At 39.7% G+C, this 16,543-nt stretch overlaps 1 protein-coding gene and 1 long non-coding RNA gene across 2 annotated transcripts in view; one reads left to right on the top strand and one right to left on the bottom strand.

The window, feature by feature from the left end:
• Window positions 1–10,061, bottom strand: part of LOC145433961 (uncharacterized) — a 106,430-nt gene extending 96,369 nt beyond the window's left edge. Inside the window, exon 1 of the mRNA XM_080311220.1 lies at window positions 9,982–10,061. Within this exon, the coding sequence (XP_080167346.1) occupies window positions 9,982–10,011 (30 nt within the window). The 5' untranslated portion in view covers window positions 10,012–10,061. The remainder of the gene's footprint in view (window positions 1–9,981) is intronic.
• LOC145434526 (uncharacterized) overlaps window positions 1–16,543 on the top strand; it is a 369,322-nt gene that overhangs the window by 205,002 nt on the left and 147,777 nt on the right. The gene's annotated exons all lie outside the window — the stretch shown is intronic.

Raw genomic sequence — 16,543 nt, 5'->3', positions numbered from 1 at the left:
AACACCGATTCTCACGTAGATCGCTCAGACGACGTCGATGGCAGTCCGATGCCTGCAACATCTCTCCGTCGATCTACTCGCATCCGTCGGCCTCCTGATAGATACGGAGATTGGGCCTAAATTGTTTTGTTTGTAGCTTACAAATTTGTCATTCGTAACGATTTATTTATAGTGTAGTCTTATTTTTAAGGAGGGGTGATTGTGGTGATTATTGTTTCTTCGTGATCTCACCAATCGTGTTGATTACCCGCATCTTACCCTACCTTATATATTGAGTGTTTTATGTACCGCGTTTAGTTGCTCGAGTCTTCATTTAGTTAATAAAAACCAAACTTGCGTTGAGGTCGTAGTACGTTTTCAGTACAGACTTCGTAGTAAATATTGCTTCAATGCCAATGCTGATTGGAAATGTTGTTGATTTTGGCCATGTGTTATGAATGCCGTCGTTTCCTGGTAGACTTATGAAATTGATTTGAAGCCACTTTGCAGCTTTAATGCATATTACTCTGTAGTTTATTCACAGGTATAAGTTCTAAAGACGGCACTGCAAACTGGTACTGTTGTATATTTTGTACATCGTAGATAGCAGTTCGGACGACGAAAATACAATTGTTATGCCCAGGCATTACTTGGCAGACATATCGGACTCATTTGTAAAATACCCAGAAAATGAATTCGTTGACCGCTATACGGATTTTACAAGGGAGCTACGGTAATTCTATTGGACATGATTAAAGACGACCCATGGTTGGATGTACGGTGCCAAGCTTTGCACCCCATGATGCAATTACTCTGTGCTCTCCGATTTTTTGCTACGGTCATTTTCAACAAACAGATGCTGACTTGATTGGTGTAAGCCGGACAACTGCACGCCGAATCATCCACTGCATTTCTCGGGTATTATCAGAGAATAGAGAAAATTTATACCACGATTGGATGATTCGTTACCAACCAAGAGTGATTTCTTTCGACATACTGGAGTTCCAAATGTCATCGGTTGAATTGATGGTACCCAATACCCATATTCCAATAAAGTCCCCAGGTGGCTCTGTACCAGAAAATTTATCATTGCAGGGAAGGATATTTTTCTTCGAACTGTCAAATGGACTGCAATGCCCAGGGAACACCGGTAGTGACTAATGCTGTTGTGCTGGGAGACAGAGGCTCTATGCTCCAAAAATGTACCTGATGACTCCATTAACAAATCCACAGCTTGCACAAGAAAAAAAAATACAGCTATATGCACTCAAAGACATGCATGCTGATCGAGCAATGCTTTTGCGTTCTGAAACAGCGTTTCCAGATGTTGCTAAATCCTATGCGAATGCAAATCGAAAACACCATCCTGGCAATCATTGCAACAATATGTTTGCACAATTTTGCTACAAAAAACAATGAGCCAGTTCCTGATATTGCAGTTGCTCCCGAGGAAGCTACGGATATAACATCTGAAGTTGGATACACTGACGCAATAGCCTATCTTGAAAATAAGATCAACACATATTTCTACTAAATATGTTTATTTTAAAATTTTAACGAACACAGTAAACCGTGCTGGTGTAAAAATAATAAAGAGAATGAAATGTGCATGACTTCGTGGAATGAAAGATTCAACTACAATTGCACTGTACGTAATAAACAAAGAGCAGTGTCCCATTATTTGTATTCAAATTGACTAATATGAATTGAAAAAATGTACCAAAATATTTGCGCCGTCGACAATACCTATAAGGCGAGGAACACTTGGCAGGCAGGCACAATGAAATATTATAAAGAAATGTTGCATTTCTAAAATGTGCACCGTCAATAATATCTATAAGCAATGTTCCCTCTAAGCTACTCACGTGTGCAAATGCGCAGTGCTGACATGGTCTCTGCGCACAGAAAATCCAAGTTGCGCACGAAAAAATCCGAAGTTATGACTTTTTTTACAGACGTTTACGCACTGTTGTCCAAGGGTCTGTGTAGTGAGTTGCTGAGTGTGCGCAAACTCGTCGAAAATTAGAGGGAACATTGCCTATAAGGCGAGGAACACTTGGCAGGCAGGCACAATGAAATATTATAAAGAAATGCTGCTTTTCAGAAAATGAGTATTCGGCTATTTACATAACTTGACAGGAAGGCACAATGAAATGATTGAACAAAGAAATATTGCATTACAGATGTCACTAATTCCTCAATTGTCCAAGTTCTAATCTATATTTTCCATTTTTATCACATGTTCTTCAATACGCATTTCGAATTCTTGCTTTCTGAAATATCTTTTTTCGTCTCTCATATCTTTTCTTTCTTTGAGCTCCTCAATCTTGGACACCGTCAGTCTAATGCTCAGCTCATTGTTTATCTGAATAAAAGAAGTTCATATTGACTCTGCGATGAGGTAGTAACGTATGATGAACTTGCGGTTAGTTAGTAACCTATGATTAAACTAAAACTTGTATTTGGAAGCTAATCACAAAGAAATCATTTGGAAATTTTCCCTGCCTAGTTGGCTGATATTTTTCCTCTAATGACTGTTATCAATATCTGTTTCCAAGTGGGGTATCCATTCGATATGAGCGGTGAACCAATAATCGGTCAGTAGCTTGTCATTAAATTCTTGTAATTCTGCAACCAGCTGATCATAAAGTGCAGAATTGGTAGTTTTCAATGTATTGTATATGTATACTAGAGGCCGACTGATATTGGAGTTTTGGGCCGATACCGATAAAACCAATATCTAACCCCTTCACCGATAACCACTATAGCAGTGGTTCTCAACCTGGGGGGGCGTGAAGGCATCTGAAGGGGGGCACGAAGAAACGCTCAACTGAAATTTTTTTGCGCTGTGCGCGATTTACCCCAAATTCACACGTGTTTCTCCATATATAGACCGAATTTCATATTTTCGATTACTCTCTTCAACAGTCATAACCTTCCATGCCATCAAACAATCTGTTGGGGTTGCTAGCATCCTGGTTGGATTTTGTGATATGACGATAAGGGGGGGGGGGTTTGGGGGCGCGAAATTTTTCACTATCATAAAGAGGGGCGTGTCTCAAAAAAGGTTGACAACCACTGCACTATAGCCTATATTCAAATTGTGTGGAATACCTTAAAATGTGCATTTGAAAACCTTCAGGGCATCTATTTGATCCGCTTTACAGCCAATGCTATACTTGGACAGGAAATAAACTAGAAAGGCTGTATCAGGACACCTGTAAAGTGTAATATATTCAAAATATATCAATATTCTCAGTCTAGTGGTCAAAGATTATAGTTTATGGACTTCCTATCACCATGCTTTGACCTCACGAAAACTGCCCATATATATTCATTTTCAATGGCCGATACCAATAATTCTTTCAAAGAGTGATATCGAGTATATATTATCGGCAAAGCGATATAATCGGTCAGGCTCCATTGTATACCATCTTATATCAATTGTTACAGGATTGTAACTATGTGCATTGCACTGGTAATCAGCAATCTTTCAAGCAGTCAAACACCATTTCCAACTCTATCGTTCGCAGATACACTTCACTAGCAATCTCAGTACAATGTGCTAATTTTTTACATAACAATAGTTGGGGCAGTGGAGCAAAAGTTTGCCAAACTGCAAGATTGTATATTTTGAAATATCAACCCGACATGAAATTCAAATGAGTTTAAGCTACATACCAGGTGGCAGATCGGCAGATCACTTGTCTATGTCACGCATGTTGACTGCGATTCCATGTAGCTTGTTTCTGGAAAACATGTGGATGTTCCAGTAGGATTTGAGGCTATACGTATGTTTACACATGCACAATGCACATGCATATTTGCTAGTATGGTGGCAAATACTGAAACCGATCATTTGGCGACTAGCAAAAAATCTCATTATAAAATCGCTGAATGTTCATGACAAAAACGTTTGATATCGTGAATGCATTCCCTTCAATACACCACTGGAAAAGAATTCGATATAATATACATCTACACTCGTACAATTGATATGTTAGCAAAAAGTAGTGATGAAAATAACGAGAAGAGTTGCCTCTGACACGAACCGATCATCATCATGGGGAACACTTCTCAATGCGGTCAATATATCGAACAAGTTCTCATTACTCTCTCGCAATATAACTTACATGATTGATTTTCTGCAGTAACTACAGACAATACGGTGGAATCACTTTTAAAATGATGTTCAAGTGGCTGATCCTATGCTGGTATGACAGCTATAACCATTAATTTACTGATATGCGCTGCATTATGGATATAATCAATGTCTACAAATTTACCTTGAAATAAATAGCACCATCACCGGGTCAGATACCATATCTTCAGTCACTCTTCCAATTGATGTTCTGAAGGCTTCAACTGGCATTTTCAGTTTGGGCACTTTCTCTTGTTTTGAAGCAACCTTCAATTACTGTTCTGCTGTTCTTTTGCCATGTTTGGCGATGTAGCATTTCACGGCTTGGTTGATTGTATCCAATGCAAGAGAACGGCTGAACTCATTTATTACATAGTTTGTATGCAATTATCATTATCATTATACATTCTGTAATAACATGATCATCAGTCAATAAGGAGAAGCACAATTGAGTACCGGTAACAAAATATCGTCAACATGCAATCTTCACTATCTTTATAACGAACCTCAGATAAGCAATTCCAATCTACAATGTCCTAACTATTACAAACCTCGCCAAATTTATATGCTTGTGTACCTTAATCGAGACTTTAATCCTGGTAGCGACCAGGATCAAGAAGCAGCAGTCTATACTCAATCGGTTGTGGCAGAATCTTACTAATCTACCTTTCTGGTCCGCAGAAAATCCAGCAACGTGCAAAATCGCCAGATCTATTATTTGATCTATATTTTTGGCCTCCACCCTTAAAACACGCGAAGCATGAAGAAAAATTTCGCTACTATTTGAGTTTATTGTAATGTACGACGATTTTCTGAAAATGTGATTGGACCCTGGATCTGCCAATGCGTTGGAACTGATATTTTGGTCATCAACATCCCAAGTGTCGCAGCCAGATTTGGAATTTTGGTTGGCCTAGCGATTTCACAATCTGAGAAATTCATTTTCGATAATATAATAGGAAATTACCTCGCGGGCCACGCAAAACCGCTGGCGGGCCAGATTTGGCCCGCGGGTTGACAACCCCTGATATAGATAGGCCTATTCGATAATTTCAGAGCCGGAGCCGGAGCTGGAGCCGGAGCAGTGGTAATAATGCGGCTCCGAAGCTGGAGCCGGAGCTAATGTATGATAGAAGAGAGCTCCGGTGCCGGAGCTGGAGCAGTTTAAATTTCTGGCTGCTCCAAAGCCCTGATTGTGACATAATTATACAAAATACTGGATTTTAAAAGAACGTAATTAGGTCTAGACTTGGGGTTTTCAAACAGAGGGCCACAGGAGCATTTTAAGATGGGCCATAGAACTACTTGAAAAATTGCAAAATTATTGAGCGTTTAGTCATATTTGTTATATTATTCGCCCAAAAATATATTCATTTATTCGAATTATACGTAGGATACATAAAGTTTTTCGGTCGACTGTGATGAGACGTTGTGGCACCTGTGGAGTCACAATGTAGCAGTTTTGGGATCAATTCACTATCTTCACGTCACGAGTCATTTCGAGTCATTGCACATCTTGACTCGAGTCAAGTTAACTCAATCGATTTTCGAACGTGACTCGAGTCAAGTCAAGTCACTCGATTTTTGGAGGTGACTCGATTCAAGTCGAGTCAAGTCAAGTCAAGTCACGAGTCAAGTCACAGTTCAAGTCAAGTTGCCTTTTCGAAGTATGAGGCATGATTACGTCATTGCATTTTGCTACCTGTCTGAAATACAGATTGCGTGGTCATTGATTCGGAACGGATGATCAAATTTAGAGTTAAATATACACGCAAGAAGGCGCTGTATTGCTCGAATATACGTAGAACTGTTCAACTACGTAAGTAATTGCATAGTCTCAGTTTATAGTTACCAGCCAAAAGAGAGAAAAGAATTGATAAGATGAAACACATTTCCCATTTACATAGTTATATGATACAATTCGATCCTGCGCCGATGATTGAAGAGCATATAAACCATATTCGAATTCAATTGCAATAAAACAAGATGTTTGGTTAAGGCGAGAACAGAGAACAGAAATGGATATCTAGCTAATAAATTACTTTACCATTGGTTTACGACAACGTGAGCTGTAAGTTTCGATCACTTCGTTTGTGGTCGATTTATTTGTAAGAGAACAATGGAGGCTCAGTGAAACTATCGAATGTTTACATTCATTAGTGAAACACATGATCATTGAATGATTGTTCGCTTTCACGGGTTACACCAGCGTTTTGCGAACAATCCGAACATATGGAAGACACAGTGATTTTTATCGACACCAATTACTTAATGACTTAAAATTGACTTGTGAATTTTGCTCCGAGTCACGAGTCAATCCAAATTTCTGCTACGCCAAGTCAAGTCAAGTCAAGTCATTTTAGCAAAGTGACTCGAGTCAAGTCAAGTCACTCGAAAAATGTGACTCGAGTCTGATTCGAGTAAAGTCATGACTCGAGTCATCCCAACATTACAATGTAGAAGTTGAAAATTGGAGGAGGAACAGCGGCTTTTGTCACCCGGCTATGACAATCTGCAGCTGTAAAATGACTGGAAGTTCATGCCGAAGTAATAAAGTATTCCAGCAGGGTTATTCGTCGTATGCCATTAAAAAGGATGTGGAATTTGCATTAAACAAAGACTGAGGTGTATTTGATGCAGATTTACGGCAATTCCGCGTGTCGTACTATTGTAACATAAAATTCGCCGAGATTGCCATATACTATCAATTATTATCAACTGGCTGAGGAAGTATACGGCACCACTGCAACCAATTATAATGGATGGAGGATTTAGCCCAGAACATTAATCTATGGAGTTGGTTAAAATTTACGCCTTGAAATCATTGTGCATAATGTAGGAGTCGCATGAATAAATGTATCATCGGATTGAATGTTCTGACATCACCAATTCAGTAGGTACGAAGACATATGCCTACAATATACATTTGACAGCTTGCATATAAAAAATGCATTTTCCACATCTAGGTATAGTATCCAATTCACCAAAGAACTGTTTGAAGCTGACCCAGAATAATTATATTGTTCCCCACCATAGTGGAACGAAGACGCCGATCAGACAGCGGGGATAACATCATTGGGATTCGCGACGTGAGTGAAACAGCAGATGACTATAATGTATACAATACTCATACAATCCACCAGGGCGGTAACCGCCGCATCCCAAACCCCCAATCGGGAAAGTTCGGCAGGGTCCAATATTGTTTCTTCGCAATCATAAAAAGGAACGCTACCAGCTGTACCCGTACTGCGGCAGTCATAACAAAGGTACAAGAGAAAATCAAATCATGCAACACCTTTCACGGACGATAAGCGGTATTTTATTGGATATTTTAGGATTGTACAGACAGTCTTTGTGCTTGTTATTGTGCCGTTAACTCTTTGATGAGGGCACACGAAGATTTTTGAGGGGGTGGTGCGGTGAATGTGGTGCTGAGAGAACTATTTAAGTTCAATACCCCCAGTCACATATTTGAGATATCTCTGCATTTCTCTCAGAGCTATTAAGGTGATTAACATTTGAAAAGTGGTATGTTGCGAACCACGCAGCTTAATTTCCAAATTCGAATTTGACGGAGCCGGACCAGGACGGGGCTCGTTCACTTTAGGACCAAACTCCAAAACTCAGCCTTACGGAGAAAATGTGTTTTTGGTTCAGAAGTGCACGAGTCCCGAGCCCGAACGTCAATTACATTTTCCGGAATCATCATCCGTAAGTGGAAGAAAATAGTGCAAACTTTGACATTTCTCGTAGATTTTTGACTTGCTCCAGCTAAAACAGTCCTCCAAATTAGTATCAATGATCATTTCTAAAGGTTTGATCAATATATAATCCTTTGAAAGAACAAATTCACTACGAGACTAGCGTCATTGCATTGAAAAACACTAGTAAATACCAGGTTGATAATTTGTCAACGTGTGTGCCGATTAAGTCACCTAAAATCCCTGTGATGATAAGGGTTCTAGCAGGTCTCACGTTTATTATCACAAGACTACGATTTCATGGCTAACACCATGTCAGATAAAATTTCTCAGGGTTGTAACCAAGTCACCAAGCTCCGAGTCACAAGTCAATTCCACTTTTATAGCTTTGAATCAAGTCATTTTCAATTCAACGCCGAGTCAAGTCCGAGTCCAAGTCAGCGAGCGGAGGGTCGAGACCGAGTCATGGTATTATGACTAGAGTCAATGTCCGAGTTATTGTGTTGACTGCCCAGATTCTATTTTAAGTCTTCTTAAACCCACTTTTTATAACTCTGTTTGGTGATACCGAATGGTTCGCATTTATGATATACTAGTTTTCCTAGCTTTTAGCAGTTTCTGGTCGAATTCCAAGTACCAGTACCAATAGACGAAATCCCAATAGCGTGGATACTTCACTAAACTTCGAAATTACAATGAGATGTCAGTCTTGACCGTCAGAGTCTCAAGTCATATGGCTTGGTTCGAGTCATACGCAATGACTCGATTTGAAGTCGAGTCAATGCACATATGACTCGAGTCGAGTCGAATTATTTCTGTATTTTGAAAAAATGATTTGACTCGAGTCAAGTCGAGTCATCAAAAAAATCGTGACTCGAGCTGGACTCGAGTCAAGTCATGACTCTAGTCATTACAACGTGTAATTTCCATCTCTCGCAAGCGTGTTTCTCAAAAAATTGATAAACCCTGATACGGTAGTATCTGCAATCAGGGCTTGGAGCAGCTGTAAATTTATAACTGCTCCGGCTCCAACTTAACAGCTCTCTTCTATCCTAAATTAGCTCTGGCTCCAGCTCCGGAGCTCATTGCTATCACGGATGCGGCTCCAGCTCCAGCTCTGGCTCCGAAATCTATCGAATGGTTCGGTTGTAGCCGTCGCACGGAAATGGAATTTTATGTGGGTATGTGAAGTCCTTTGACGTGATAATTACATCGTGTCGTCTGTCGAGAGCGTCATAGCCGCACGTGAACGGACTACACGTTGAGCCGCTGACGCGGATGACTCCGCTGACGGGGATGACATGGCGAGGCGGAGCCTAGATAAACCTCCAACACTTAAGTATATGAATTCGGAAGTCGACCTCGGTCGGACTCGAACCAGCAAACCCATTGGTGTGGCAGCAGCGGATTATACCACTGCGCTATCTCGCCACCGGAGTAAACGACAATGCTCTGGAATGAATTTTAATTCGTATGCATTATATAGGCATACACAATAACGCACTGTCCACGATTAAAAAAATATTACCAAAGAATATGCATTTATTTAGTCGATTAGTTCGATAAGAGATAATGTTTCGCTGCGTGTGTGCCTCCAAATCGACACGTACACTGTGTAGCAAGGTCACGTTTATATCATCTGGCGTTACTTACATATTTACCTGATTACTAGTTAGTTATATTGCTCAGCTCACAAAAGCACAAATCCCGTTATTTGGAATGCCTGGTGATCATTACCTTTCGATCTGTACAATTCCATGGTCATCGGTGTTGTGTTGATGACGATATTGCAGGTATGACGAATACCCACAACGCGGTAATTACGGAGTAAGTCGCGGAATATCTAGCCTACCCAGGTTTGGCACCTATGGACATGCTTAGCTAGAAAAGTAGAGCCTAAGACGCAACAGTTCCTAGTTTTATGAGCAATTACCATACAACTACGTGAATTCAGCCCACTGTAGTAGCTTAGCATATTATGAAATACATCTGAGCCGGCGCTACTTTTCAAACAATGGCTCCAGCTCCGGCTCCGGATCCACCTGAATTTGATATAGAGCTCCGGCTCCAGCACCTTATCCGTTGAAAATGCACGGCACTCCGGCTCCATGCTCCGGCTCCAGCTCCAAATCCCTGTATGCAATTCAAATCTAGACTTACCCCTTTCTTGAGTCCTTTACCAAACTTCATGAAGCTCCTCGAACCGAAATAGACCTACTGATCAAGTGTTCATAAAATCTGTGAAAATATTTTCACGACTACGTTATTCATGGCTACTAACGATCATCGACAGTAAATACGCCGGAAAGTAAAACCAATTCATATACAAAAATATACGATAAGTTGATCAATATTCATATTCATTGTGATTGTTGGTTAATGATATAAATCGCCGTAAGTTGTCTTGCCTCAACTCTACAGTGTAGTTGAGAACAGGAAATTTGTAATTTATGGCAATTTTTTTCCGCTTTATTCATTTTCTTGCTGATTTACAAATCTGACAATTCTTGCCATTTTCACGGGTAACCCACCGAATGAAAATTTAGATAGATTTTTCATAGAACCGAATGCAACCGTCGACATACTGTTTCCTATTGTAAATTTTCTAAAGTTTCGGTTCGATTTCACGTTGATTGCGTGAACGAATGAGTCATCGTCAACCTTGACTGAAAACCGCAATGCTGCCTTATTTGTTCGATTGTGATATGCAGTATCCCGTTTCTGCCGACTTCTAACACGGCCCACTGCTACGCATTTTGGTTTGTTGAAACTCTGCTTACGCAGACAACTTCGGAAGAAGGAGCCTAAATAGACCTTAACACTTGGAAAGGGACTTGAGACGACCTTGGTCATTATTTGTGGACCTCAGACAATTGCGAAACCAACCACTTCCATACTAGAGTTACCATATTTTCTTAATCAAATGCCGGGCACTCTTTAGCGCCATCTTGCGGATTTTACTATGAGGTATGAACACATTGTCAGTCAATACGATGTCACACTGCCAAAGCCTCGCCTATCCATTGTATACAGGAGTGGAATTAAACATAGGTTTGGAGTTGGGCCTCTATTGTGGACTCTGGTGATTGCTTGTGACTGACACAGATTTCTTCACGGACCTGATGAAATCGTCGGTTGGACCTTATGCGGTGCTCCTGTTGTGTGTTTGACAGCCCTGCTATAATGTTAGGCTGATGCGGTTACCTGGTTGTAAACAGGTCCGAAATAACATTTTTTTCAGTGACTTCCGCCCAGAAAAATGAGCACCAATCAAGGGTCAACCATATGGTAATCGATGTAACTTCTTGTCGGCTTACTATATGCATCTGCTTGTCATACCTGGTGAATTAATTCTGTCAATAATATCAGTTCTGCCGTATATTACTATAAAATACACATCGGGCAGTTTCCAACATTTTTTGGCCACGAGCTTATTTCCCATTTCAAAATAACTATTGTCTTGCAATTGAAATTAAATTGTTTACCATTGTGAATTTCATGACTGTAATAAGTAGATAAAGGTTCTGAATATATGTTGATTGTTGATATGCGAATTGTGTCATAACTTGGTCCTAGAAGCTTTGACTCGTTACAATCAAATGGGTATCGAGCGTGTGTGTGTTCAGTGCAGGGACGGCCAACATATGACCCGCGGGCCAAACCCGGGGATATAGACCCGGGTCTTTCTACCCGGAAATTGAAATTTTATACTGAAAGTATAGAAATTTTTGGTGTTACAGAATGAATCCAAGTCTGCAAACCTGAGAATGATGGACGTTAAACGAGTTGCTTTTTTCGGGTGTAGGCCCTATATATATTTTCGACTACGAACAGAACATTAACGAGGCAAGGCTGCGTTCCAATATAACTAATGTTAGCGTGCAGTCTTTACTAAGGGTGTCTACATGCGGGTATGCAACCAGAGTGCAAAGAACTTGCTGACAATTCTGATCGTCCACAGATGTCTGATTGACTTCAACAGCTACTGTTAATAAATTAATCAAATTCTCTTTTCGTCTCTATGATTTGAGCTTAAAGTTTACATCAAATACGATTTATTCCTTGTATATGTGGATATGTATGCGATCAACATATATATTCTGTATATCCCCATATCCGGCCCGCCGATCGGAGAAGTTGCCCGCTATGGTTTAGTGGATAGCGCGTGTGCATTTGATTTATAAGTTTAACCGAATAACAAATAGCGTTAGCAATAAGCGAATGTGGACGTCGGTGTGGCTTACCTCACGATTTATTGCGAATTTCAGTAGAATTAATAATATAGCTAGTTATATCCATGACCAATGTTCCCTGCGCACAGAAAATGTAAGTTGCGCACAAAAAATCAAAAGTTATGACCTTTTTTAATCGTTTTTCAGTCGTTACGCACTGTTTTCTTAGGATCTGCGCAGTATGATGCTGAGTGTGCGCAGACGCGTCAAAAATTAGAGGGAACATTGTCCATGACAACAATATCTTCAAATCATTCAATTAAAATCCCAATTGCAATTTGATTCTAAATTCGCGGTAAATCCGCTGTATGAACAGATACATGGGATAGCATGAGACGATAATCACCCGATACCTCGAAACCTATATTCGAGCCAAAGAGTTCCATAGATACATTTGAATCACATTTTCGGTGTCGTCACACCTATACATTCAGATACAGGAATCAATTTTAAATATATGTGGTTCGTGTCAGGAGTTTTTGGCATGGGCTTATAAAACTAGTAATATAATCTTGAATATTGCTGCAACTTTTGCATTTCCGCTATTGTATGGAAGAGTATAATCAAAAATGTCAAGTGACAATAGTGTATGATGAGTTATGCAGCAGTGTACAAATAAAGAGGTTCGCATTCATAAACGAAACTTTGAAGGTTCTGAAAATCTTTTTCTGAAATCTCTTCTGAAAATGTTTTACCTATCTGTTTTCAAGGAATTTTACCATATATCATCAAAATTCTATGGATTTCATCTTGATATCATAACCATTGCAGCAAGAACGCAAATAGAGCACAAAACTTGTGAGTAGGGTTGTTGTGAACGCGAGGTTCACGTTCGCGTTCCGTGTGTGAACCTCGGGAATTTAGAGGTTCACGTTTACAAACGAATCTTGGTAGGTTCTGCACTGTGAACTTTTTTCATATATTACAATTACATTGTAACATCTTTTGTTGAAATTTATTGCATTTCAACTGTGGGCCACTCTATGCATGGCGCTGACAACATAATAAATTAACACTAAACGAGCATGCACCTTGACAATCTCCAAAATTGAACCTGCTTTGTAACAAGTTTGCTCGAAATATCCAGCCTTCTGTTTGTGAATATTTAGTGATTCTCTGCTGTGAGCTTGACCCGTTCTCATGCGACATCAAGAGCGAAATACGTGAAATGTAGGTAGTCAGCGAATGATACTCATTAAAACAATCATTGAAATTTCGATCATTGTCTAATGTAAAAAATCTAGCAAGCGTGGGGGGTCCACGTAGATTTTAAATGTTTGTTGCATTATAAAAACCAAATCCGTGCGATTGGGGTGTTGGGTACTGCTGTATAACTTGCTACTAGGGTAAAACCAGACCCTATGACCCCCCCCAGACGTCAGCTTATATTCTCCTACAAATCCCCGTCGAAATTGTTGGCGAAGCAACGGAAGATATTGATTTTATGGGAATATTATATCATTTGATTGCTCCGATTGATACATTTACTGACGTCTGAAAGGTCAGTATGTACTTCAGCATTGTGGCATTGTGTGGCCCGAGTCGCTGCTGGGTATCGCGTACATTAATATAAGGCACACTCATTTTGTGCGGCCTACGACGGCATTTTTGATTTCGAATATTTGACAATATTTAACTGCTAAGTATCTTTTTTTCTATTTGAGAACCGGAAATTCGCTCTAAAACTACTCAGCAAACTTCGCTATATTACATCACTTTCAAAAGGTGCAGTGGAAGATCAACTATTGCGTCACATTACTTGTTTATGATAGTAAAACATGACCCGTTGATGATTCGTGACTAAAAATTGTGATTTGGACTTGGTGGCGACCTTTTGTAGAATTACTCGAACTCGGACTTAATGTGCGATAAAATGAAAATTACTCTAGTTGAGTCGCGTCAAACGTTACAATCAGAGAAGGACTTATTGTGACTCGAAACGCCATAACTTGGTACAACCACGGACGCAACAAACCATCAAATTGTTTTGGGTAATGGTAATATATCAAAAGGTCTTAGCTTGTGCTGCGTAGCTTATTTAGATATCTAAGCAGGTCGATATGTCAACCATTGGCATTGTGTTTCCATCTTGATGTGTATAGTTAGTTAGCCTACATCCTTGGTTATCTTTATCCTTGTTATTATCGCCAGTTCCATGTGGCGAGTATAAAGTAGTCAGAGCATACGCTTCACAGCAGTAACACCAATTAATTCTTCGGCGATTGGACATTTCTATTGCTACGGCAGAGTAATAATTATATCAAGTTGTTATAGATCTGTTCCAATATTTGAAGGTAGATATGACGCTGATTTAATTTGGTTGACTTTGATAATGACACGATCAATAGCCTTGTCATCATGAGTATGCTCGAAACCAGGATTAGGCTGTACTGACACCATGATCTAATATCAGATCGATATTTTTAAAATTCAAATATATTATTCCTATAATTGTAACACTACGTCAAATGTCCAATAGCTGCAAAATTTTAACGTTTTGATGCCTTTGTACTCTCGCACGGTGTCTACAACTAAATATACAACTACTATGCCACGTACAGCAACAATTTTATTAAAAAAATTTAAAATTTGATTTTTTTCGTGCCAGGCGAGAATTCACAACAGCGAATCACATTTTCACGATGTGTGTGGAATGTCAGTCTGCAAGGTCCCGTCAAATAAGTCCTTCTTGGAAATACATTGAATCTCCATTATTGGTGCTGCAGCCCGCGGCGAGATCAAAAAGTAGGAAATTAGCCCGCAAGGACATTTGATTTTGAGACCTCTGATATAGGGCATATAGGCTATCACTTCACTGAAATCCAGGTTTGGAATTAGCAGTATGACGTCACGAGACGTCATGAGGTTCACGTTCCCGTTCACACAGAACCTTTTAATATGGTTAGCGTTCACATGAATCTAAACCTTTCATAGGATCACACCATCCCTGTTTGTGACGACATCAATTACACCGACTTCGCGTGACATATCATACTAATTTAAGTGGTTATTTAAAGATGACTGACTTCCGTCACTGTACATGAACTATGCCTTTATCTTCACGTGTGATTGCAGAATTATGCCTGACGATGCGAAAACGGTATATGAGAGGCCCGGGATCCGAGAATTCTCATTCTCGCAATATATGGGTACATGCTACATGCAGTCAGAAAGGAGCCTTGGTTTTATTAGAAATTTACCAACGACTTGTTAGAACATCCTGCGATAAGATATTACGGTGAAGTCAAATCATTTCACTTACAGTCACTTATAATCTCTGCTCCGTGCATGATTAATGACTACTTTTAAAAATTCTTCATTGTGCTCCAGTGGTTTTCAAGTTTTTGTCTCCGCGGAGCCCTTTTCGACCGTCAAGGACCCCCGCGGACCGCCCAAATTTGTTCAAAATTATCTCAATTGTCGTGTAACCATTATTATGTTTTGCGATTAATAACTGTTTTTTTGCATTACCAAATAGCAGCAAAATTACTATTCCTGGGAATAACATCACGCGGTCTATGTGGAAATTGGGTAGACGGTAGCAATTTCTGCAGCTGCATTTCTTGAAATACATGGTCGTGACTTGGAAATCCGCGCCTTCGATTTGATATGAACGAGTGACAAGAATTTATGTCCACAAAAATAGATGATGTCGAATAGCCTAATAATGCACTTCTGACGACCCCTATGGGTATGATTGCATCATATAAGCCACCAAAATTGATAAACCGATTTTTTTTGTCAAACATAGAACGTCAATCCTAGTCATTCATATTTAGCAGCTCATCTTGTAGTTGTTGTGGAATCGCGAGTATGTCGGGCAGATGTGGCGCCTATTTTGGGAGCCATAGATCATTTTCCAATTTTATTTCCAAGATCCATCGGTACCACAACTCCCCTATATCACAGGAAAAATGGATTTTCGCACACATTTGAATCAGGCTGATTGACCTTTCTATTATTACTTTTTTAACTGTTCCACAAATCCCAGCAAAACCTCACTAAACAGCAATATGTTGTTACCGGTAGGCCATTGGGAATTTGGCAATTAAAATGAAATTGCACAGTAGGATATTTCATCTCAGACGATCATTCGTTTGATGTGAGTCAAGAGTTGTAGCAGTAATGAAGCGAAATAGCCTCGTATGGTTTTATTTATTTCAAAATAAAATAAAAATACGGGTTTCAATCATTTTGTAAATTTAGCGGCCTCGCGCACCCCATCGAACTACATTGCGGAGCCCCAGTTGTGAACCACTGTGTATTCGCTGTAGCCTAATTATACGCCACCGATATAGATCATATTGTTTAAATAAAGAACCAATCACAATGGCAGTTTACAAACAATTAGGAATTGAAAATATGGTTCTACTGCGACATTTCGTAATGAATCGCGCATGTAGCTCAGTCGATCTGAAAACTACGGGACATAAATGTATGAGTAGCTAAAAACCCATGGATTGATGTTTCTGGCATAGCGACGTTTTGTG

Source organism: Botryllus schlosseri, chromosome 1, assembly GCF_051294905.1.
Source record: "Botryllus schlosseri isolate E-star chromosome 1, Bs_hap1, whole genome shotgun sequence".
Lineage (NCBI taxonomy): Eukaryota > Metazoa > Chordata > Ascidiacea > Stolidobranchia > Styelidae > Botryllus > Botryllus schlosseri.
The sequence above is the reverse complement of the archived record's forward strand: the minus strand, read 5'-3'. Positions and strand labels throughout refer to the sequence as shown.